Source organism: Hylaeus anthracinus, unplaced genomic scaffold (genome assembly GCF_026225885.1).
Source record: "Hylaeus anthracinus isolate JK02 unplaced genomic scaffold, UHH_iyHylAnth1.0_haploid 11985, whole genome shotgun sequence".
Classification (NCBI taxonomy): Eukaryota; Metazoa; Arthropoda; class Insecta; order Hymenoptera; family Colletidae; genus Hylaeus; species Hylaeus anthracinus.
Genome location: NW_026534333.1, coordinates 3,733,030 through 3,755,292, shown reverse-complemented (window position 1 = coordinate 3,755,292; position 22,263 = coordinate 3,733,030). Strand labels below are relative to the sequence as shown.

Genomic DNA, 22,263 nt, shown 5'->3' with positions numbered 1-22,263 from the left:
TAGCTTTGCCGTCGACATCTTATTAGCGATATCGGTAAATATTTAGTCGATCATATTTATCTGTATGTTCGTTTCAATAGTAATATTACAAGGGTAATCATGAAATAATAAATTCCAAACATCTGTATTTGCATATATATTAACACGAAACAATTTTAATTCTAATTAGTTAGCATTAATAAAACTTTATTTAATATCGATATACATTGGACTGTATCTAATATTTATTTATAATCAATTATTTACAAGGGTCACTTTTTCGCGTAATTAATTAAAATAGGATTATTACAATAAACTATAAAGTGATTCAAACAACAATGAACCGGACGCGAAGAATCTGACGTAGTTCGTTTTCGCGAAATTGTGTGCATACTTTGCGAGTGTGATGGCAAGAAGTCTCTTCCGGTTGAGCTAACTACATTTCGTGCATGATCCGCGTGGAGGCGTTGCTCGCACAATACGATATATATCCGAAATCTGATTCCGACTTTACCTCTGTTAGGTATGGCACTTGACGCATTCGCGCGCGTCTTGAGATGATGCGTTCAATTCTAATTCCATTTAGAGAAAGAATTTCTCAAAATTCGAAGTGTGTCGACTCGACAGGCTGTACAGGCCGCCGTCGTGAAAATTCCTGTTTCCTTCTAGATAGCGAGCGATAGAAAAGCATTCTATTTGTTGCTTTCGAATGGATCTCTACGCGATGCAACAGAAGTCGCAGGACCTCGACAACGCGATCTTTCGACGGTCTAATTCTTTATCACAAGCCCGTTTGTTCATCCTCAGCGTTACTTTTAGGCTATTATATCTACACATCACATGGTATTAACTTGCAGAATAAATGCAGGTGATGGACAGTCACGTGTTCCAGTGATCGTTTGATTATCTCGAGTTCCTCCGAATATGAATCGAATTTCTTTAACTTTCTTTGAAAAGTAACGATTTTGTTAGGCAGAAAGTCGTTGTTAGAAGTCATTGTCCCATCCGGATACGTCGTCTGGTGGCGGTGGATCGGAGTCTGCTGGATATTCGTCAAAGTTTGTGGTATCTATGGCACTTTGAACGCGTGGCATGATCGGAGGTTCGAGGGTTCTCGCTCTTAGGCCTTCCCAGTTAAATCCGTCGAACCACCTGCGTAGGTAAAATAATTGTTAAGAAACTACCCTTTCTTAGCTTCGGTTAAGGGTGTGCAGGAGCCAGAGCCAAACTCCGGGACAAGGACAGAGAGGGCGATACAAAAATTGCAGAAGAGACGAGGACAGGGCGATTAGGCTAGCATGATTTTTTTTCCAGGATATTGAAGCAAAGAAGCAATATTTTCTAATCATTCTGGTTTTAATATATTCGTTACACTTTGGCGGGCGGGACTCCAAGGCCTGATTTTGCAATTTCGCCCTTAAAACTTTATAAACAACAAAATGAAGATAGCAAACGTACTTTTATTAAAGTCTAACGAATATATTAAAACCAGAATTATTAGAAAATACTGCTTCTTTGCTTCAATATCCTGGAAAAAAATCATGCTAGCCTAATCGCCCTGTCCTCGTCTCTCCTGCAATTTTTGTATCGCCCTCTCTGAGTTTGGCTCTGGGTCCTGCGCACCCTAAATTAATACTTGGTATACGTACTTGTGTTTTTGTATTTCGCTAATGCCACCTTTCTGGTAACCGAGACGCTCTGCCGCATTGTCCCTTTAAAGAAATACATCAAGATATAGATAAATACTTTGATAGCAACACCGTTTCATACTTTAAACTAGCTCGAAGTCGTTCAACTGTCACGTAGCAGATATCAGCCCTTACCTGCAAAGTTTTTTAATCAAAGCAGTCGCATTTCGCGTGATAGACCTTGGGAACTCTATAGCATCGATTCCTTTCAGGATAATATTATAAGTTTTCATTGGATCGCCTCCAGCGAATGGCGGTGTGCCCGTAAGAAGTTCAAACATAAGAACACCGAGAGACCAATAATCAGCGCTGATGTCGTGTCCTTTATTCAAAATAACTTCTGGCGCAACATATTCAGGAGTTCCACAGAAGGTCCACGTTTTTCTTCCGTGGTCCAAACGCTTGGCGAAGCCAAAGTCTACGAGTTTCACGTATCTGAAATGAAATAAGAGTTATCGTATAGCATGCTATTCAGCGTGTCGAACTGCAACTGTAAGATAAGCCTGCTTTTTTACCAGAGACTTACCCTTGGCTGTCCAAAAGAAGATTCTCTGGTTTTAGATCTCTATAGATGATGTTTCTAGAGTGCAGATAATCGAACGCTTCGACAACGCAGGCGGTGTAAAATCGCGTAGTACTGTCGTCGAAATGCCCTTTATCTCTGAGCACGGTCCACAATTCGCCACCTAAACAGGCTTCCATCAGCATGTAAAGGTACTTCCTGTCCTTGAAGGTCTTGAACAGTTTCACGATGAAGTCGCAATCGGCTTCGCCCATAATTCTCTTCTCGGACATTATATGCTGTTGCTGTCGGGTCTCGACGATCTGGGCTTTCTTCATTTGCTTCAGAGCGAAGGATCTCGTGCTGTCGCCGGCTATTTGAACTAATTCGACTCTTCCGAAACCGCCCACGCCCAGGGTGGTCAGTGGTCGTAGATCTTGAAGCTTTAGGTCTCTGAATTCCTCGTTCAATCTGCGTTCAAATATTATTACGATCGTCAGTTTGTTGGCTTCGCGTCTATCTCGTTTATAAGAATAACGTAAAAATACAAATTTGGTATTTTTCTCCGAGCCTCGGCAACTTAAAATTTAACTAGAATAATCGTAGGTCTAAAGAATGATCCTAAGCGTTACAATAAATAAAGCTAACGTCGAGACTGACGAACGGACGATTTTGTTTTTATACTCGTAACGCTTCCTCGTTGAAATTTAATGATCCTCGAAGGAGTCTCCTTTTTCCCTTTCGTCCCGTGCGCGTGCACGTTGCGGCTCGTTCGCAGAAGACGAGTTTAACGCAAACGGCAACGCACGTTTCATAAAAAGCGAAACGTTAACTTAATTGCCGGTACCATTATCGTGGCTGTACCGTAACACGTAACTTACTCAGAGATCGTGCGTTCTATTCTTCCATCCTAGTGGTAAGCGTGAAACACAACACACACGGAGGATTTAACAAACCATTCATGGCGCTCGGTTATAATTAGCGTTAATGAGAGTCAACGTGGTTAGTGGATGTTGTTACCAGACGTGTTCTGGAATTATGATTCGTAGATTAAGGAGACGGCGCTCTCACCTTCTGCCCTCGGCTTGTTCGTCCTTGTACCGTGTGCGAATTTCGTCCAAGGACGAGATAAGCTGATTGAACGTTTCACGGTCAATTACTAGGCAGCTCACACCTTCCAGGTCGTCGGCGATTATGTTCGCCGTCCTGAGATCGTCTCTGCGAACAAAAAGTTCATTTTACTAGAAATCGTACATCGTACGATACGGTTTCTTGTATCGGTGGCCTCTGTTACACGAATAGAGTACTTCCTAGCAACGGGTGTCTTTCAACGTTGCGAATACAGCACTCATTCGTCAAGATCTCGCTAAAGGACACCACCAAGGAGTTATAAAGCTTTTTAATTGTAGGTGTAGTAGTAAATTTACCCTTGAAGAGCCTTTTCGCCGAAGAAATCACCCTTGCCTAACGTCCTGATGTACTTGTCTTCCGGTGAGTCGGGTTGCTTTATCGTCACGCGCACTTGTCCTCTGCTTATTATGAAAAATGTGTCGCCCCTTGCTCCTTGTCTGATTATATAATCCCCGTTGTTGTAGAACGTCTAAAAACAATACATGCGAACGCTGATACACTTGTAAATTATTGGCAACTCGAGACAATAATCGAATAATACTATTCCAACGATTTTACCTCTTCCAGGACGTCCGAAATTTTGATTAACGTCTCCTCGGGCAAATTTTTGAAGATAGGAACGCTGAAACGAAAGACAAATTGAAATTGTAGCGATAATTAACGTAAACTCGATTATCAACGTAACCAGAGTAGAACCGAGAGAATCCAGAATGCATTCTAAAATGTCGTGTCTGTTTGATTATAGTGGTCGGATGTCTCGCCGGGTGACAACCGATGTCGAAGTTCTGTGTTTCGCAACAAGTTACTTCAGCATTAATTAAAGTGCGATTACGTACAATTTATCGAGATGAAATATTCCGCTCACTTTTTAAAAGGTCAAATTAACTTCAACCTATCAATTATGCGAGTACAGCAGCCCACTGGACGAGGTCTAATTTACCGAATTGCTCTTCTCGCCATTTTATTTTCTACGGATCGTTTAAGCGCCGAAGCTACGTGATTTTAAAATCCAGCGTAAAACGTTGCTTGATTGGAAATTTACAAACGAGATTAAATCAAACATTTTAATTCGGTGTTCGATGGTAACTATCGACTCAGGATATATATATATGCGTTCTCGATGTATGCACGAAGACTATCGTTTACAGTTTTGGAGACAGAAATACACGACGATGTCTGCTTTTAGCTTTCTAGATTGAGAGAGATTCCCTCTCGACGAGGGAACATTTTAATCGTGCTTCTACGCTGATTATTTTTGGTTAATTTAGAATTATCGAATGTAGAATGTAGAATTAATCGCTTTACCTCTTTAAGAAGTCGGTGTACTCGGCCTGCCTCGAGAGGCCAGTCCTCATCATAATGGTTTGGAAGCATTGTCGGTCGATGGCCCATAATTGGCAATCGGTAGCCGCTGTTATCGTCGCTGTTCTCTTGCAGTTGTAAAGAATTGCCAACTCGCCAAGTACCTTCCCAGGCGCCAGAGTACTCATATACTTTCCATCCCGCGACACCTCCACTTTCCCCTCTGCGAATACCAATTACCAATTAATCTTTACATCGCGAATACAAAAGAAAAATTTGAGGTTGGCTTAATATCGATCTTTCGCGTCCAATTGATCCTTTCACGAAGAAAAATTCTACCTTTACAAAATATTCGAACGAAGTAATGTCTCGGCTCAGTTTTTTTTTATATTTCTGGATTTACACCCCTAGGATCGTAAAACGTGCCATTTACTCGTTATTCGGGCATTTATTATAAGTTAGCGATATCAGCTGGTCCGTTACGCGCCAAGGAACTTGCAGATTACGTTTAGACGTTTATGCGTCTTTTTTGATTTGTTCAATCTGGTTACAGGTCCAACGACTCGCGAAGTCGAAGGACCACTGACATTTCTATGATAACGAATTAGGTCAACGCGGTTGTCTGTACGTAAGGTTGTGGATACTGCAACGTGATATTTATCTAGAAAACCTACTCGAGTCACAGAATTTTTGTTCGATGCTGATGAAATCATTCATAGCATCTCGTACAATGTTATAATATCTCCGATATAAATGCTCATGAAATTTCTTGTAGAATTTTTCACAAACCTGTACAATTGCACAAAATTCTTTAGATAAATTCTCGTAAAATCGTACAAAATCTACAGTCTCATAGGCTGCTCCAAACCTAAAGTTTCTAATCTAGAATTTCCCAACCAATTTCTTTAAACATTTTCTATAAAATTTCGTACGAAATTGCTGGTACAATCCCGTAAAATGTCTTGCGAAATTTCTTCGTCATTTATAAAGGAATGGGTTTCCGGATGGGTCAACGCTACGCAACAGGGAGCTAACCACTGGTGCTTTTACTATAATTTCGTAGCTGTCAGGTTCGAGGAACTTGCGTCACACATCGTCGTGCAAGAATTACCGTCTCGCAATAATCAACATTTCTTTTTTTTTTTTTTTTCAGGTAACTAAAGTGTATGTGGACCGGATGGAACGTACGCAGTTATCTCAGACCCAATCCCTTCTGCACAATGGGCCTATTCATGAAACGCATCCGGTACCTGTGCAGTTTTCTGCCCGCTTACGGTTAACGTACGTGCATTGTATTAGGTTTCGACCACGTTTTTATTCCTTTGATTAAGCTATTTATATCGCGGTTAATTACGGTAAACAAGTCGAAAGTTTGTGCCGCGTAAATACCATTTCTGTTTAGGTGCGTTTAGGGAACGTGAAGTTGTTATTTAATCCACTATCAGACCAGTTGTTATGCGTCTTCTAGTGAACGTATGGCGTAAGAGCCGCGTGGTGCGCGCGAGACTTTTCCCGTTTTCTTCAGATTCGATGCCCAAGCATTTCATCCTTAGACACGTGGAAATATCGCCGATACGTCCTTTCAGTTCGTCGAGCGATTCTTCTTCAAATTCTTGCGTTAAAAAAATTCCTATGACTCGCGAGCCAAAATCGCCCCTGAAATTATATTCGTACCTTTTCGTTCGCGATGAACTCAACGAAATGAAAATTTCTGAGCAACGCGAACGTACTAACGAGCCGTTAATTGCGCAAGTCCGAGTTAGGCTCGCGAGTGATTCGTAACATAGAAAAGTAATTTTCACCCGAGCTTTCTATGTCACGAGAATCCGTACACAAAGTAGAAAGTGCATCGCTAACGTGCATCGGAGAAAATCTAAGAATCGATTAACGGATGGGCATGACCGTGTTGTCGTGCAGGACTTCTGAGAAACGATATTCGCTCGCGGCGATGCTCGCGCTGGCAAATGAATCGACATCATTCTCGTTCGTTAGATCCACGGTACGTTTCCTGGAAATAACGCGAGACGAGCGCATAAATAGCTTTGGACAGGGACGATAATTCTTAATGAAAACGATCGAAGCTTGCCACGAGAGCTATAAATAATTAAATGAAGCTCTATTGGACCCGGAGCAACGCAGAGGCGACACGTTTCATCTGTTTGAAAATAAATAAATAAATCGGCATCACGTTATAATAATTTCATAGACACGATTCATTGATCTAACGGCATTCGACTTATATACATATTTGTATAACAGGTTTACATATATTTACTATTGCTATTAATAGAATTAACGGCACGTAATTTCGAGACTTTTAGAGGACAAAAAAGCTTCGATTCTGCAAGGTTCGACAAGCTCTCGTAAGTTAATTCGTTTTTGCATCGAGCGCGTCGTATCGTAATATCAGTCGCGGAGGCGTGCTCCTCTCGATTAAACGAGGCCAAACAAGCCGCCTCCTCTGAGCACAGGATCTCCTCGTTCTCTTGTCTTCCTTGAAATATGCTCTTGATTTACAGCTGGTTCGGTGTAATTTAGATCGTCAAAGACAATTCACTTCGCCGGGCGATGACGTGATACCGAGCGGAAGGGAAGAGGAAATGAAATGAAATTAAATGAACGCGCAACGGAGGAAATAACTCAAAGATTTAGCTAATTCAAACGTCATCGAGTCAATCCTTTTAGTCGGTTTAGTTAATAATAGTCCAGTTTGGTATGCTTTAATTTTAAAGCCATATTAAAACCTACACAATGAATTAAACGTGATCGTTGAAAGTTGTCAAGCGATAAAAACACAAAATTCCTCCGATTTTTCTATTCGATCCCTCAGGTCTCCGAAAAGAAATCAGGATCCTGTAACAGCGCCAGACGCTTTCCCTGCTGGCGACAACTCGAGGGATCATCCCTGTACTCGCAGCCCAGTTCGATTGCAAGGCCAGTCTGCGCCTCGATGCTCTTCATCGCGGTAAGTTACGTTACGATAAATCCCCGCCGGATAGGCTAATGATAGCGCGGCTGATGGCGGTTTCACGAGTCTAATTATTCATCTAACGCGAAAGAACGTCCATGAAACGGTCGAAGATCGTAACGAAACACCGCGGGGTCTCGTTACGCAAGACCGCCGCGGTTGATCTTTTTCGCCACCACGGACGTCGATGATTCGTCAGTATGCAGATATTTTAGTCGCGGGGAACCGAGAGAAGGGGACAGTCCACGGTCGTATTGTCCCGTGAACGGTGCTTTCACTTCCTCGCGTATATAGGTACGTGTATCCTGTCAAGAACGAGTCATACAAAGCGACTACGAACCGGTTTCGAATCAATGCGATGACTGGTACCCTTCAAATTCGCTCAAACTTAAGGAGGGATCACTGTAACATTTCTATGCCAATCAATTTCTTTCTGTCTCTGCCAAGTTTGAAATTAAATTCTACGGTGTTCTCCGTTCTAAGGAAACGATTTCTGGCACGGAGCTTCTTTATCTTCACGCTTTGGTCGAACTTGCCGGCCTTCGGAATCTTTCGAATCCTGAAGTCAGGGTCGTTCAGGAATGGGACCGACATTCGTTTAGTTTCACGACTGTGACGTGCAATGTTAATAACATCGAGCTAAGTTGAAAGAACATAGATACAGGTGCTCGTTAAAGAGAAATTCTTTTAAATTTCTTCTTCGAATTTACACGCATTCGAATCTACACGATATAGGATTTATTTTGAATTCCACGAGTTGCATGATCAGGTGAAACGCAGCTTGCACGGTATTTGTTTGTTTAGAAGCGACGATCGCTTATGAGTGGTTTAATAAAATGTATTTGGAGGCGCATAATTAGAAAGTGGCTTATAGCCACTTTGTGTTGTTCGCCAGGGGAACGGAAACCTTGTCCTTCGAGACGCTCCTCGCCATCGTTATTTATAGCTTACGAGGAAATAACTTTCTCGAGCATCCGTCACGCGAGGAATTTTTATCGAAACGCGTGCTTTCATCGTGGATGAACGTTTAACCTTCAGGTGCAACGAAGTCTCGTTTTCTCCATTCCGTGCTTCGCTGTGGGAACAAAGACCGAGCGGAAATAGAAAGTGTTTTGGAGTGATTTATTTCGGGTAGCTGTAATACATCAATGTCACTTCTAGAAAATAGATGTTCTGTTATTATCAGTCAAAGGGGATCCGAAAGAATCTCTAAGAAGGATCGAAATAGATATCGGATGGAAATTACAAGCAAGGATCAAGCGTCTGGTTATTTTTTATTTTCATTTCAAAGGCAACCAAGTCCGGCGAACTCTTTTCGGATCGCGCGCATCGTACATCCACGATGAATACGTAATTGGCCGAGGGAAGTTTGATTAGATCCAAAACAATTGAAATCCGAGGATTAAGATCCTCTCTCGTTCCCCATTAGCATACTTTCAAAGTAAAATCTCGAGGGTTTCGTAAAAAGGATGGAGATTGAAAATCTATGAAGGTGTTGCGCGCGTAACGCGATACTGTAACGCGGAATACTAATGCCCGAACGATAATTTATTCATTTGAATAAGTTACCCCACGGTTCCCTTTCGTTTCTAATTCGCGAGCCATTAGCATTCTCATCTAAATATGAATCGAAGTTGCTTTCGGTGGAACGATCAACTCGCCCACGTACGAAACGCGGCTTGGGTTTTGTTTTTACTAATAACGCGTGTCGATCGACAACCTACCGGTGTACTCGTCGAACGAAGTTAGAGTTGAAACAATCGAAGAATAGATTCGTGTTGTTCTCGGGTACGAAAGATTAGGCGCGAACGGGTTAATTCGGTTCGGATTAAAACCAGCAATTAGGAGATCCAAGTAGGCGAAGACGGTTAACGAGTGCGACTGTCTCGAATGGCGGACCACTCGAACAATCATCGTTTCGTACACATCCGCTATCGCGTTTCGTAACGCTCCTGACACGATTACACGCTTGCTAACGCTTCGCGGTGTACGATTCTGCCTCCGTTTAACGCGGTGACCTTCGATGCAGGAATTCTTATCCGGTTTCAACACTTTCCTCGCAATTTTAATTGATGCTTTGCAAATTCTACAAAGGCTACGGTCCTTCAGAGGCGTGACATAGTTGCGAATCTTTACGAATGAATCGCAATGCAAACTTACGTTCGAAAAGATTCGCCTCGTAGATGGCAAGTATAGGTTGTTTGTAGAGTGCGGGAACAATTTTAGTTCTGTTTGGAAAGTCTACTTTCATTCGACGCGACGGAACTATATCGGAAGAGCCATAAGTGTACTTTTCCAGTTGTTCTTGTTTTTTAAGAAAAAAAAAAAAATCATACCAAGTGCCAATTCGACGCTTTCTCATTTTCCCCCCGCGCGAAACACGATAAACTTTGGAAAGCGAGCATAATTACGCGACTAACGGAATAACGTTACCCGGTCACGAATCGTGGATTACGAAAGAAAAAAGAACCATGGAATTCCGCGTGATTCTCGTACACGTACGTGACATTCGTAGTGACATTTGTAACTTGCTCGCAGAGCCTCGCATTGTACACGATCGCAAGAAGAGCGATTGATTTAGTATACCGCCGCGATCGAGCGTTGAAATCTCCGTACAGGGAGAGATCGTACAATTTTAATAGGGTAGCCTAACCGATCCTTTACATTTACATTTTATTTTTACATTCCCCCTACTTCAATTTTTATCTAAACACAAATTTTCTTCCATCTCCGAACCCAACGTTTTCGTTCTCGTTTCCGCTTCGTACTTCAATTTACGACTGTGCAGCAAGTGTGCATACGCACGCCGTAGAAAGTGTCGATTCAGCTGCTTTTTTTATACCACTCCGATTACCCATGCATTTAGCCCGCGAAACAAGAGCATAACTTTCTATCGAAATTACGCAAGCCAGCGTGTAATCGCGAGCAGCCTCGAAGAGCGTATTTATCCGCGTGATCGGTCGTTCGGCTTGAAAGAAAATGGACGATGTACATATGTATATACCGATTGTTTCGAGTCGTGTATTCGCGATCGAGGCACGAAGCTCGCTTCTCGGCCATCGCAACATAAGAAACAAGAAAATGTTATGATATCTGACTCAACGTTTGTTTTGCAAACGATCCATTGGGCAACGAAATGCTTTCAGAACTTTAAACCGAGTTGCACGTGACTTCCTGTCGCGATTCGCCGCGCGGTGCGCGAAGCTAGATGCACGGGAGACCATTCGAAGTTGTAGACGCCTGCGTTTAATTACAGAACTATTGCAACAATTTTTTTAAATAAAGAGAGGAAAAATTCGGATAACGTTTAACGGTTAAACGATCCTTTCAGCTATTACACCATAAATTCCGATGTAATTTATAGCTTCTGTCCTTTCCCTCGTACTCGATGTATTCAAACATCGTCTCCTGGATCTTGCTATTCTATCGACCGACCGAATTACGCGGCACCGATGGATACTTCATCCGCGCTGCCTTGTTAACACGGTCATTCGCTCAAAGACTTCCATCTACTTGTTTCGTTTACTCCTCTCCAATTTATCTTCGCATACCGAGAATGCTGCAACCGCTTGGTTCTGTCTAAATCTGTCTGCACCCTCTCACCGCGCTATTGAATTTCAAGCCTCCTTTTCTTACGCGTCTGTCTACTATTGCAATTCTATCCTGGTCGACGCGCGTTACTCGCTATCCTACGGATCGTTGTTGTACTCTTTCCCGATAGACGCGTTTAACGATACAGATTTTCGCGGTGAAGAAATCCTTGAACATCGGGACAGGTGCTCCCTGGTGCTTTAAAGGCACGGACCGCGAACAAAGAGGCCCACCCGCTATACCTGACCCGACGTACCCCTCAAACCAGTGAAACTAACAGCAAAAAGAGGAAGACATACTTCTTCGAGGTATGCCCAGTTTGTGTGCGTTGTGCACGATGATTTATACCGGGTGCTCGTTGATTTTTTGTACAGGCTTTACAGGAGGCAAGACGTAAAGCGAAACTATGTAACGCAAAGCAACGTAAAGCAAAGCTACACGAAGCAGAAGTACGTAAAGCGAAGTTATGGAAAGCGAAACTACATAAAGCAAGCCAACGTAAAGTAAAGCTACACGAAGCAGGAGTACGTGAAGCGAGACCACGTAAAGCAGAAGTACGTAAAGCGAAACTACGTAAAGCAAGCCAACGTAAAGCAAAGCTACACGAAGCAAAACTTGGTAAAGCGAAACCACCTACATACGTGAAGGAACAGTCGCGTTCCGACTACTCGTCGATCATCGACAGATTCGAGCATCGATTCTACGGGATCCAAAGGGTACACCGTGTATGCAACCAGCGACAGACAGCCTAGCATGACGACGTAACAGAACAAAGAGTTTACGCCTCGCATACGATACCCCCGTCGAGAGGTTTTATTCGAGAACCGCGTAACTGAACTCCTCGGCTTACTTGGTCTAGGCGACTGTTATCGTCGACCTAGCTCACCGACGGATGGCTTCTATCAGCCAACAGAACCGAGAACAGAGTTCCTCGAAGGAAAAAAAATGCGTGGTCGAGCGTCGAACGGAATATCTTTTACGTCATCGTTGGACGAACCTTGATTAGCGAGTTTTGCGAAAGCGGATCGTCGTCCGCGTCCTTTTTTTTTCCTCTCTCTATCTCGCGACGCACGACCACCGCGATTTAGGTCGACGCATCCGTGTTTTTAGCAACGACGACGTCATTAGCGGACGGAGACTCCGCGAATCTGTTGCGTAGGGTACGACGGAAGAGCTTTTTCCATCGTCTTTCTTTGCTTTTGGTTCGTTTGCTCGACGAACGGGAAAAGCCTCGTGACTTTTTTCAATCGTGTAACCACGCTACGCGACGTTACGGGATCGATGAGCACGGTTTTACGATGACGGCGTAGTTCCTTGCGAAAAATGGTGGATCAGTTGTTTAAAAGGAGGAGCTGTTCTCTTCGTTTTTGAATTTTAATAAATAAGGCGTGGACTTGATGCACGCTGGTCACGGGACCCGTTTCGAGTGTTATACAATCGATAGAAGCGATCACGTTTCCCACGTTCTCGCGAAATAAAAGCCCTAATTGGAGAGATCTACCGCGGTTACATCGAGTCTCGATAGCTTCGATCCGTAATCCGTTCCTCCGCGACGCTAGCTCCCCGTTATTTCTTGCAATCAGGGAGCGACATCGGAGAAAGTCCCACGGCCGTGTTTCAAGGATAACGAAAAACTAATTAAGAGGAACGGAATTGTGTTCGTCGTAGCAGCGGTCTCGACGCGACCGCAAGTTTTTCGTATTTCCGGGACTGAGTCGATGTTATCTTCAACTCGATTCTTTCTCTAGTATTCAGCGGATCGACGTTCTTTGGCTTAACGTTCTTTATATATCTATTTTCTGAAGTACTCTTTCAAATATTTATAATCGATACAAGTTCTCCGTCTTCTTGGAACCGAGTCGATGCGATATCCTTCCGCTTAAGATTTTTTAAAGAACTTATAATCGAGCCAACCATCTGTTCCTCTAAATATGACACGTGTGGGAAAAAGTATGTTCGCGTAACATGTGGCCCACCTAAATATCAAAAGCTATCTTCTCACGTAATGGAAGCTGCAAGGCGAGAGCCGTCACTCGGAGATTCTTCATAATTAAAATCACGCCTCGGAACAAATTTGGTTTGACGCGTCGACGAAAACTGTAACCGCGAATAAAAAAAAAAAGAAAAAAAGCAATCGCAACCGGCAACTTTCTTTCGCGGCCACATTAAAATTACAAATCTCCCGAACGATCGTGCGATAGCAAAATCGGAGAAAAACATCGTTCGGAAAGCGTGAAAGTTTCAACAGAAGACCGCATGAATAACAAATTCGACTCTCGAGAATAAAAATAACCAGCCGCGTTAAACTGGCGAGTAAGTTTTTCGTGGGGAAATGGAGTCGACGTGGAAACCGTGTTAACGACTAACCGTGTTCCGTGCTTCGCGAATAAAAAGTTAAGATCTCGTACGACTTATCGGAACCCCCACGCGTTTTCTGTTTAGAATAGCTACTGGAATGGGAATCGCATTCAGCTGGCTCTTGTTGTTGTAATTTATGCGACGAGCGGTGTATTAACCTTCTGCATTCCACGGATTTTTCTTTGAAACGATAGGCTGACGACGCGGAGGCAACATTTCTGAAAACTGAAAGTATTCGTTTTTCCCATGCAAGCCCGCAAACGTTTGTAATTTAAATTTCACCGATTCGTTGTGTTAGTTCGGTTCGCGCTGTCGCCAAGTACGCGGCATTTAATTGTATCGTTGGGTCTCGGAGTCTTACAGCGGGGTACAGAGAAAAATGGATGTCAACATCTCAACCGCGATTACTAACAGAAATTGAGTAATACGCTGTTGCGATAGAAACGTTCGAGCTAAATGTAGTTTTTACGATCGCCGAATAATAGGTCAGATTAGATAGACAATAAGTTACGAAAGGATACTCGAGTTTTCAGTAGTTTTGTTTGTTCGCTTGGTAATATTCGACTCGAATCAGAGTCTCTCTCCTCGTTTTACATGGAATAATATTGTTTATACACTTTTTATAACAGAAATTATTCTCGAAAAGTACTCGGGTGTTCTAAGTCGAATCTAGGACGAATTTTTCCTGAGCACCACAAAGGTTAGTCGTAAGTTAGGTATAAGTGTGATTCGACCCGGATCCAGACCCCAGGAGTGGCTGGAAACCAGTCTCCGCGGATAGATGTACCATCTAATTGCCGTTCGCTGCCTACGTGTGTATTGTACTTAATTCCACGATTAGACAACTTCCTCGACTGTTTTCACGGAAACAAAGAATCTCGCGAGTTTTTTTTACAGTATCCAGAAACGAGGATTCCTATCCAAGTACAAATTTCTAGTAAAAAATAAGAGATAAATTCTTCAAATAAAAATTGTTAACCTAAACGACGGAGGAAACGATAATTCGATCGATACGAATAACACACACCGAGAATTTCCTGTCGATCGATCGGTAGTATCGAACAGTTTAAGCGTCGTCGAATCGATACAGTATTCATTCCAGTCAGGACAATGCTACCTAAGTAGGTATCGCACTCCAAGTTCGACGGATATTTTAACTACCGACGCGTTCCGAATATAAACACGAGACAATACGAAACGATTTGTTTATACGGCTACTTTGGAATACAGATTGCCGACCGACGACGACAGATCGTATCGAACGGAGCGCAGCTTCGGTGCGTTTCGTGCATCGAACGCAAACCTTGGGAAAAATAAAGAATTTGAGACCGAGCCAACGCGAAGTTAATTCCAGCCAAGATCAATCCGGTTGGGTAAATAAGTATTTTTGCATATTAAACGCGCGCGGGAAGTGAAGCGTCACGTGTACAGGTAAACGAGATATATGGTGCGCCAATCTCGAGCTAATTTTGCTCGAGAACGAATGCAAGCAACTTTACTTTGGACACTCGAGAAATTTATTTAAATTAAATGATAGGTTTAATGTTTCCAAGTGTATATATATATATATATGCTTATTCATATTTATAATGAAAAATTCATTTGGCAATATCAAAAGTATTATGTAATTTATTCAAGCTTATGCGCTCTGGTGATAGTAGCCAGGCAAAATATCTACATATTAGGTTGTCCCAAAAGTTTCTTCCGTGACATCCATTCAGTTATTTTGTCTAGCAATGTTTATATGAATAGACAACCTAATTTCTGAGACGTTAATACCAGAGACGTTTGTAACAGTAATGTGGCAAAGTGAATCGTACGCAATTAAATAATGTAACAGACATAAAATATCGTGTATGTATTATCAATGAAATGGAAAAAACTTTTGGGACAACCTAATATCTACGATTCAAATGGGTTAACGAAAAGTCACGTGATACATTTTCGGGTGACATGGCGACAAATGTATCAACGAACCAACCGAAACCAGTTTGTCTCCGCACGTTCGAAAGTCGAGGGCTGCATCGATGAAGAGCTCTAGCGAATATCGATAAAGTTACTCAAGATCTCTGAATACCTTCTCGCGCTTGTCGCCTCCTGGTGGGCGGAGGGGCGCCGGTTCGTCGTCTCCTGGCGTAGGTGTGAACCGGTACGATCAGCCTTGGTCTCGGTATAAGGAATCCACCTTGATTATTGCCAGTCTGATTCACCTCTGACTCGCTGTCGGTGGTGCCAGCGCTGCTGGATCTCCTCGACTCCGTTCCGTCCCTCGACGAGCTGACCCTGCCACCCTCCAAAACATCTTCCAGTTGGGAGATCACCTCCGCGTACGGTTGCCTGCACTTCTCTTCCTGCTCCCTGGACGGGGCCTTGGCCCTCGCGTTGCCCGTCCAGTTCACTCCGCATTCGCGCCAGCTGGCCTCGTACAGAAGCTCCATCGCCCTTCCTCGAGTCGCGTCGGGGTCCAACAGGAGCTCCGGGTCCTCCAGAACCGCGCGACCCGGGTAACTTCGCACCTTCATGCTGTTTGCTCGGTGAGGAACTTTATCAGATCCCTGAGAAGCCTGCTTTCGCGCGAGGATCTTAGGTATTTTAACTTAACCCTCGAGAGCTCGAGATCTTGCTGTGCTCTTCGATAGTTGCACGATGTGTCTTCGACAATCTAACGTTACGATGGAATTGCTTTACCGAGGCTGAGAGTAGAAAGTCAAGCTGGAAGCTTGCGAGTGTTTTCCTTCAAAAGTTGCACTTGTCGCGTTTCCTTTGCAGGCGTCGAAGTCTCCGGCAGTCAACCGTGAAAAGACGGCCGATCGACCCCTCGCTCTATAAATCCTGCTAGCTGGTGACCTTTGTAGCGAGGTATGTTTTCGTTGACCGTCTTCGACTATGTATCTTTCGAGATATTCGAGTCTGTACCCTTTCAGCTGTGGATGTCTTTAGCACTTTGTAGCGAGAAGACCAACGATAACCTGTTGGTCCGTCGTTGCTGGAAGGTCGTGACCTTTTCCGTTGTAAGTCTTCGTTAGAAGTCTATCCTTTAAACCATTGGCGTCTTCGGCACCCCGCAGCGAAAAGACTTGCTCTATCGTTGCTAGGAGTTCGCAACCTTTTTCTCGGATCGTCGCACACGTTTCTTCTGCACCCGTTCGACTATAGGAGTCTTTGGAACTCTAAAGACCGACGGTAGACGGTTGCTCGAGGACAATGCCCAGCGGACTTTCATCCAGCGGAGCGACCTTGGGCATGATTCGTCGTGGCGGTCACTTTCCGTAGGTTTCTACGCTTTTCACTCGCGGATACATAACTCGCAGTGGGAACGAGTCGCTCGCGACGTTCGTTAACCCTGGGAGGGCTTCTGGGGTCTCGACTGACCCCGAGACTCTCGGAATTCGTCACTATTCGCGGCTGAAACGTTAACGATCCGTTAACACTAAACCTACCACGACCGGTCAAACGACAGTTTTCAAACTTTTATATACAGTTCTTATATACAACATATAAATCGTATACAATTGTTTCATGCATTATTCAATTTAGCATCACGCGAAACGTTTTTGTATTCGATTGAAAAGCGTGCCGCCTTCAAGACTGGTCGTGCGTTTCATCACATTAGAAATAAATGCAAATGAAACCTCGGTAGGTTTAGTATTAAACTCTATTACAACGGGTTACCACGTCTTTCGTCGACAAATGGTACTCGAATCTGGTCTGGAATGTACTCGGGACTGTTTTCTTCGAATGTAAATAACAAGAGATCTCACGATGCTTGTTGGCAGATTGGAAGAATTTACATGAGATTACCAACGTGATTCAAGTTTGACTCAAGTTTGATGTTAACTCCGATCGTCGACAATTTCGATTTATCTAATAGGATTATTCCTGGATTATCCCTGGTGGAGTAGAAACGCTGGGCCGATCGGTTGGCAACGCGTTAATTGTTACGATCGGCGCGTCAACTTCCGTAATTTATCAAAAATGCTCGCCGTCGTTTTCCTCTCGAGCCTCGAAGAGATTTACCGTGGAAACGCGGAATTCGAGACCTGTCGCGCGACGATCTGGCAGTCGTCCAACCGAGAAGATCGATGCGAGCTCCGTTCGATCGCGATCGCTTCCGCTCGACTCCCTAGCAAAGATCGACCGGCTCTACGATTAATTTCAGATTGTTCGAGATCCTCGGATCAACCGGTGATAGTAAGTTACGTTTGCTGCGATCGTACATCACATTTATAGTCTCCAGTCATCGATGGGTAATTTCTAATTTATCTATGACTGATTACCAAGTAACCGTTAGTCGTATCTGACAATTACTAATCGCGAGATTACACCTTGAGGTAGCTTCGGCGTCGAACCTTTCGAAACCTTTTTTAAACCGACCGGGAATCTTTGGACAATTTTTCTGGGGCCACGATTAGAAATTGGATGCGAATACTTTTCGTTCGTAAAAATGTACGAAAGCGTGCGATTTAAATTTCATTTACTTCCTCGACGTTACCATAGAAATAAAACTTGATCGCGGTGGATATTACGCATGCCAGAGAGCAAGGCTTTAGCAATTTCGCCGTAGGCTACACGTCGTCGAACAGTAGCTTTCCAGCCTAACTGTATCGACATTTTTAAAGTATTTATGCAAACTCGAACTGTGTAAGTCTGGTATAGACGCGGGGTTGACCCGACGAGGCCAAGGTTTACGCGGCGTGCAAGACCTACAAACGTTTGCTAGCGATATAACGAACCTCGTTAAAAAAATGCCGTAATAGACATCGCGTCTCGTTATCTCTTCTAAGATTAAGTCCTTCGAAACTCGGATTTAGACTCTGCGCTGTGCCACCCTGGGGGTTAATATAAACAGTCCCAGCAGAGGGTCCAGCCTTGGGATAGTCTCGGAGTCTCAGATCTATCTCTCGTATCCACTTATCCAGCATGAAATGTAATTTCATACATCGTTACTAAGCTTGTACTCTTTATCAAACAAGTAACCAGTTCAGACCTCTTTTATCTTTCGCTCGATAAAACTCAAGATTTGCAGAAGAATTTGCTTCTAGAAGCGCGCCACCTCTCGATTATTTCGATATCTCTTAAATTGAACCAACGACCTAAATATCCGCGGTTCAATCCATCACTCGGCGTCTTTCTTCAAGAATTTTGGCCACGCTGCAAATCGCGGCAGCGAGCACGTGTTATTGGGATTTCCCAGTGGTCAGAGCAACGTCGATCGAGGAATACCCTCGGTTCGCGCTCGGAAACGATTCCAAAGACAATGGCCTTCGAGTAGAGCAGCCGAGCTAATTCCAGGCCCGCGTGAAAGAGAACAGTGAGCGATCACGTATTTATTTATAGTCGTGGCTCGATATGAATCTCCCGATCACCGCGCTCGTACAAGACTTCGTTCCAGCGATCGTTATTGCAAAAGAATGGTCAGTTATTCCCCTGGCAAAGTGCAACTTCTATTTCTGCGCGCTTCCATGCATTCTGCATCGGTCAGCTTCGATCCGTCCGGCGAATGCCTTCCACGTTTACCGTTCCCATATTATTTCTACGCGTTTTACATATCATTCGACTCTATGGATCGCTCATTTGAACAAAAAAATGATCGTTTCGCGGGGTCTCCAATTTCTTAGATCAGAATTCGTTACACGCTCAGGTCAACCACCGCAACTCGGATCTCCTTTTATTTATGGTAACGCATCCCGACCGGAGTAAATAACATTTTAATTACACGCATTTACGTGGCACGAAACAAAAAATTGCTTCAAAGATCCGTTTCGTAACGATTCTCAAATGATCGACGCGTTCCATCGATGATCTCGAAAGACACCAGCGCCGATAACCCGCGAAGACTCCCCCTTGGAGGGTCGTCCTCGTTATTCCCACGTACAAACTTCTTTACTGATATGAGAATCTTTACGTTTCCATTGCCACGCTTCCGAGCGAAAACACTCCCGTCAGCCGATCCTCATTTCCGCATTGTATCGCGACACACCACTCGTCGACATCGGTCATAATCGACCGTGAATCGCGTCGGTCGGCCCACGCGAAGGATCGATGGATCCAATTGTCGAACAATGGGGGTGTGGGAGGGGAGAGGTCCAATTCCGTTTACACTCGCGTTTAATTGGCGCTTCCGTTGAACGAAAACGGTCGCGAACGGATTGGAAACGGCGGAGCCGAAGTCGACGCGACTACCGAGCACAGGAGCCACTGATTTTCTCACAAAGGACAATGCAAGGATCCTGGCTAACGCGCGAACGAGGACACTGGCCAGGACCACTCCTTCGGGACTGACGCTCACTGACAGCGTTCACGACTGGTGAAAAGTACGCCCGCAAAGACCGTGCACGAGAAACTCCCTCCCCACTGACTGCCATTCCCCTTCTACTACTACCTGCTAGCGAGAGAAAGGACAGTGACTCTCAGTTTCCTTCCAACTGCAACCACTCCCACGTATATACACGGTGGGACTCGTGTATCAGCCACTGACAAAATTGGGTACTTTGGTAGTATCATAACGCAGCATTTCATTCGGTATTTATCGGAAATAATCGTTCCGAGATTGCTCTCGAAAATTGGATCGGGCGAAAGAACATTTGAAAGCGGCAATGACTTGTATCGTTATGTCAAATCAATTGACGTTATCTTCGTTTTCCTATAACTGTGTTGAAAATCGATAGGATTGCGTACAACAAATGCTGCACGATGAAAGTGAGTAATCTAATGTACTTGTTGTAAAGTGCGTACGATGTAAGTACGATACGTACTTTTAGATAAAAGATTAGCGAATTATTATGTCACGGTTGGGAATTGCTCAGTTCAGCGGGAAATGGGTAACGATCACGGGCAATCTTTTCCACGATTTACTCGTTTGTTCCCCGTAAATCGCGGTGTAATAACACACCCTAATTGTGAGAAGATCGAGAGATTACTACGCGAATGCCTGACACGCCAGCGAGAACATCACAAGCAAAAGTGGAGCACGATCACGATTACACTTACGAAATTGATTTTTCACGTTTCGCGATTGATAAAACGTTCCCCGAATAATTGTAAAAATTCACGCGAGACCTCTATTCCGCTTTATCGTAACCATAGCGAAGAATATACGTTCTTTCATTTGTATCGTCTGAATGCTCGCTCCTATCGTCGAAAATCTAGAGTCGTAGTAAAAGTTGTAGTAATATTACGCAGTTTATTTGCGATACCATCGATACGATTTAGAAAGCCTACATAAAACTTTCGTGCCGTATATAGTTTTACATTTGCGAACAATAGAACAAATTTCACATACGAGAACTGTTTACTCGTATGTTACGTTAAATTGATGCGTTAATTGCTATGCTATTACAGTTCGCGAACTTCCGAGAGAAAGGACAGTGGTTCTCGCTTCGATGTTAGATAATGTCAGTCGCGGATGAGTTGGTATCGTTCGACTGCCGCGCGTACCACGCGTTCGAGTCTCTGGCGAAAGACAGAGTCGCAGAGTGACCGAATCAAATTCTAATTGTCACGACAACAAAAATCTCGATTTTCATTTCCGAATGCGAGAAGCAAAGGTATCTCGACCTCCTAACATTCCAGGAAACCTCGCGTCGCAATCTGACGCGTTTCCGTGACATTAACAGGAAGTCTGTACCAGTTTCGCGCGGTCGAGACTAGCGATCGTAAGTAGAGCACCGTCTGTAAACGAGTATCCGCGAGTATTATCGCACGACTCGCGCCACAGGCCGGGTAACCGGGCGAATTTTCAAATTCATCGAGCCTAGAACGCCGTGACGTTTTAATACGCGTGTCCGTGTACACGAAACAATGGCCGACCTTCGTGCACGGTTGGTGAATCAACCGCAATTACACACCGCGACCGAGATTAAAAGCCATTGCAATTCTGCCACTCAAGAGCCTCTTTGGTCGAGACGATTTTCCGCCCATGCGCTCAATGTGCCTATTAAAGTCCGACTGGCTGTACCATTTATAACTCGGTCATTTAGAAAAGTTATGGTCACGCGCGGTTTTATCTAATGACGTCTCGACGTCGCTGCAAGTCGATCCAGCAAATGCAAAACGAATCGTATAGAGGACCGTGGGATATTTATGATCTCGATTTTTATGGTTCAATCGTTTTGGCGGGAAGTAGGGATCAAATCAGGGATCAATCATCTGAATATCAATTCGGAAAGTAAATAAATTGGCTCGCGTAAATTGGAATTGTGTTAACGATCCTTAAGAGTTCTTTTCTTTTCTATTTGTTTTTTTTTTTTTTTTTTTTTTTTTAATTTTAACGGACTCACCCTCCATAACGTAGACGATGGACCCGACATCCCCTTCGCGTATGATGGTCGAACCAGCCGAAAACGACACGGGGTACATGCAGTCGACGATTTCTCGTATCTGCGTCAGCTCCAGGTTCTTCATGAAGTCATTGTCCAAAATGGCAGCCTTGATCAGGTCGCGAGACCTGTAACGTAAAGAAAAGTCGACCTTTTACCTAAGTTTCGATCCAGCCATTGTTCGATTAATTGCGAATTACGATAAGAAATTATTTCCCGTCTACGCGTTAGTTTACTCGATAAATAGTAATTCAGACGAGAAAGGATCAAGCGAAACGAGGTTAACGAGAGGTTAAATCGAAAGTTCTAATCGTACTTTTATTCTGGCCGATATCACTTTGTATATCCGTCGGTATATTTGGTTTAAATATGGTTGGTATATGGCACCTCTTATACGAAAGAAAATAGTAAAGCGGTTCTGTTTAA

General features: G+C 43.7%; 1 protein-coding gene across 2 annotated transcripts; it reads right to left on the bottom strand.

Annotated features, from left to right (window-relative positions):
* Window positions 1-121: 121 nt before the first annotated feature.
* On the bottom strand, window positions 122-22,053 carry LOC128887325 (cGMP-dependent protein kinase, isozyme 2 forms cD4/T1/T3A/T3B). Of its 2 annotated transcripts, none has more exons than XM_054143109.1 (9): window positions 21,799-22,053; window positions 4,606-4,825; window positions 3,859-3,922; window positions 3,597-3,769; window positions 3,241-3,387; window positions 2,194-2,640; window positions 1,803-2,102; window positions 1,629-1,691; window positions 122-1,131 (listed from the first exon to the last, which is right to left on the bottom strand). In XM_054143109.1, the coding sequence occupies exons 1-9, from the start codon at window positions 21,920-21,922 to the stop codon at window positions 966-968; spliced, it is 1,704 nt and encodes a 567-aa protein (XP_053999084.1). In that variant the 5' UTR covers window positions 21,923-22,053; the 3' UTR covers window positions 122-965. The 2 variants fall into 2 exon arrangements, with proteins under 2 accessions (XP_053999084.1, XP_053999083.1); XM_054143108.1 differs by lacking the exon at window positions 21,799-22,053 and adding an exon at window positions 15,597-16,857.
* Window positions 22,054-22,263: the final 210 nt, after the last annotated feature.

What these genes read in the sequence shown, in the direction of transcription:
- LOC128887325 (XM_054143108.1), bottom strand. Translation starts at nt 16,041, where the DNA reads ATGAAGGTGCGAAGTTACCCGGGTCGCGCGGTTCTGGAGGACCCGGAG. An exon ending in TACACCGACTTCTTAAAGAG is followed by an intron (nt 3,923 to 4,605) that starts GTAAAGCGATTA and finishes CTTTCGTTTCAG; the next exon opens with CGTTCCTATCTTCAAAAATT. An exon ending in TTGATTAAAAAACTTTGCAG is followed by an intron (nt 1,692 to 1,802) that starts GTAAGGGCTGAT and finishes ATTTCTTTAAAG; the next exon opens with GGACAATGCGGCAGAGCGTC.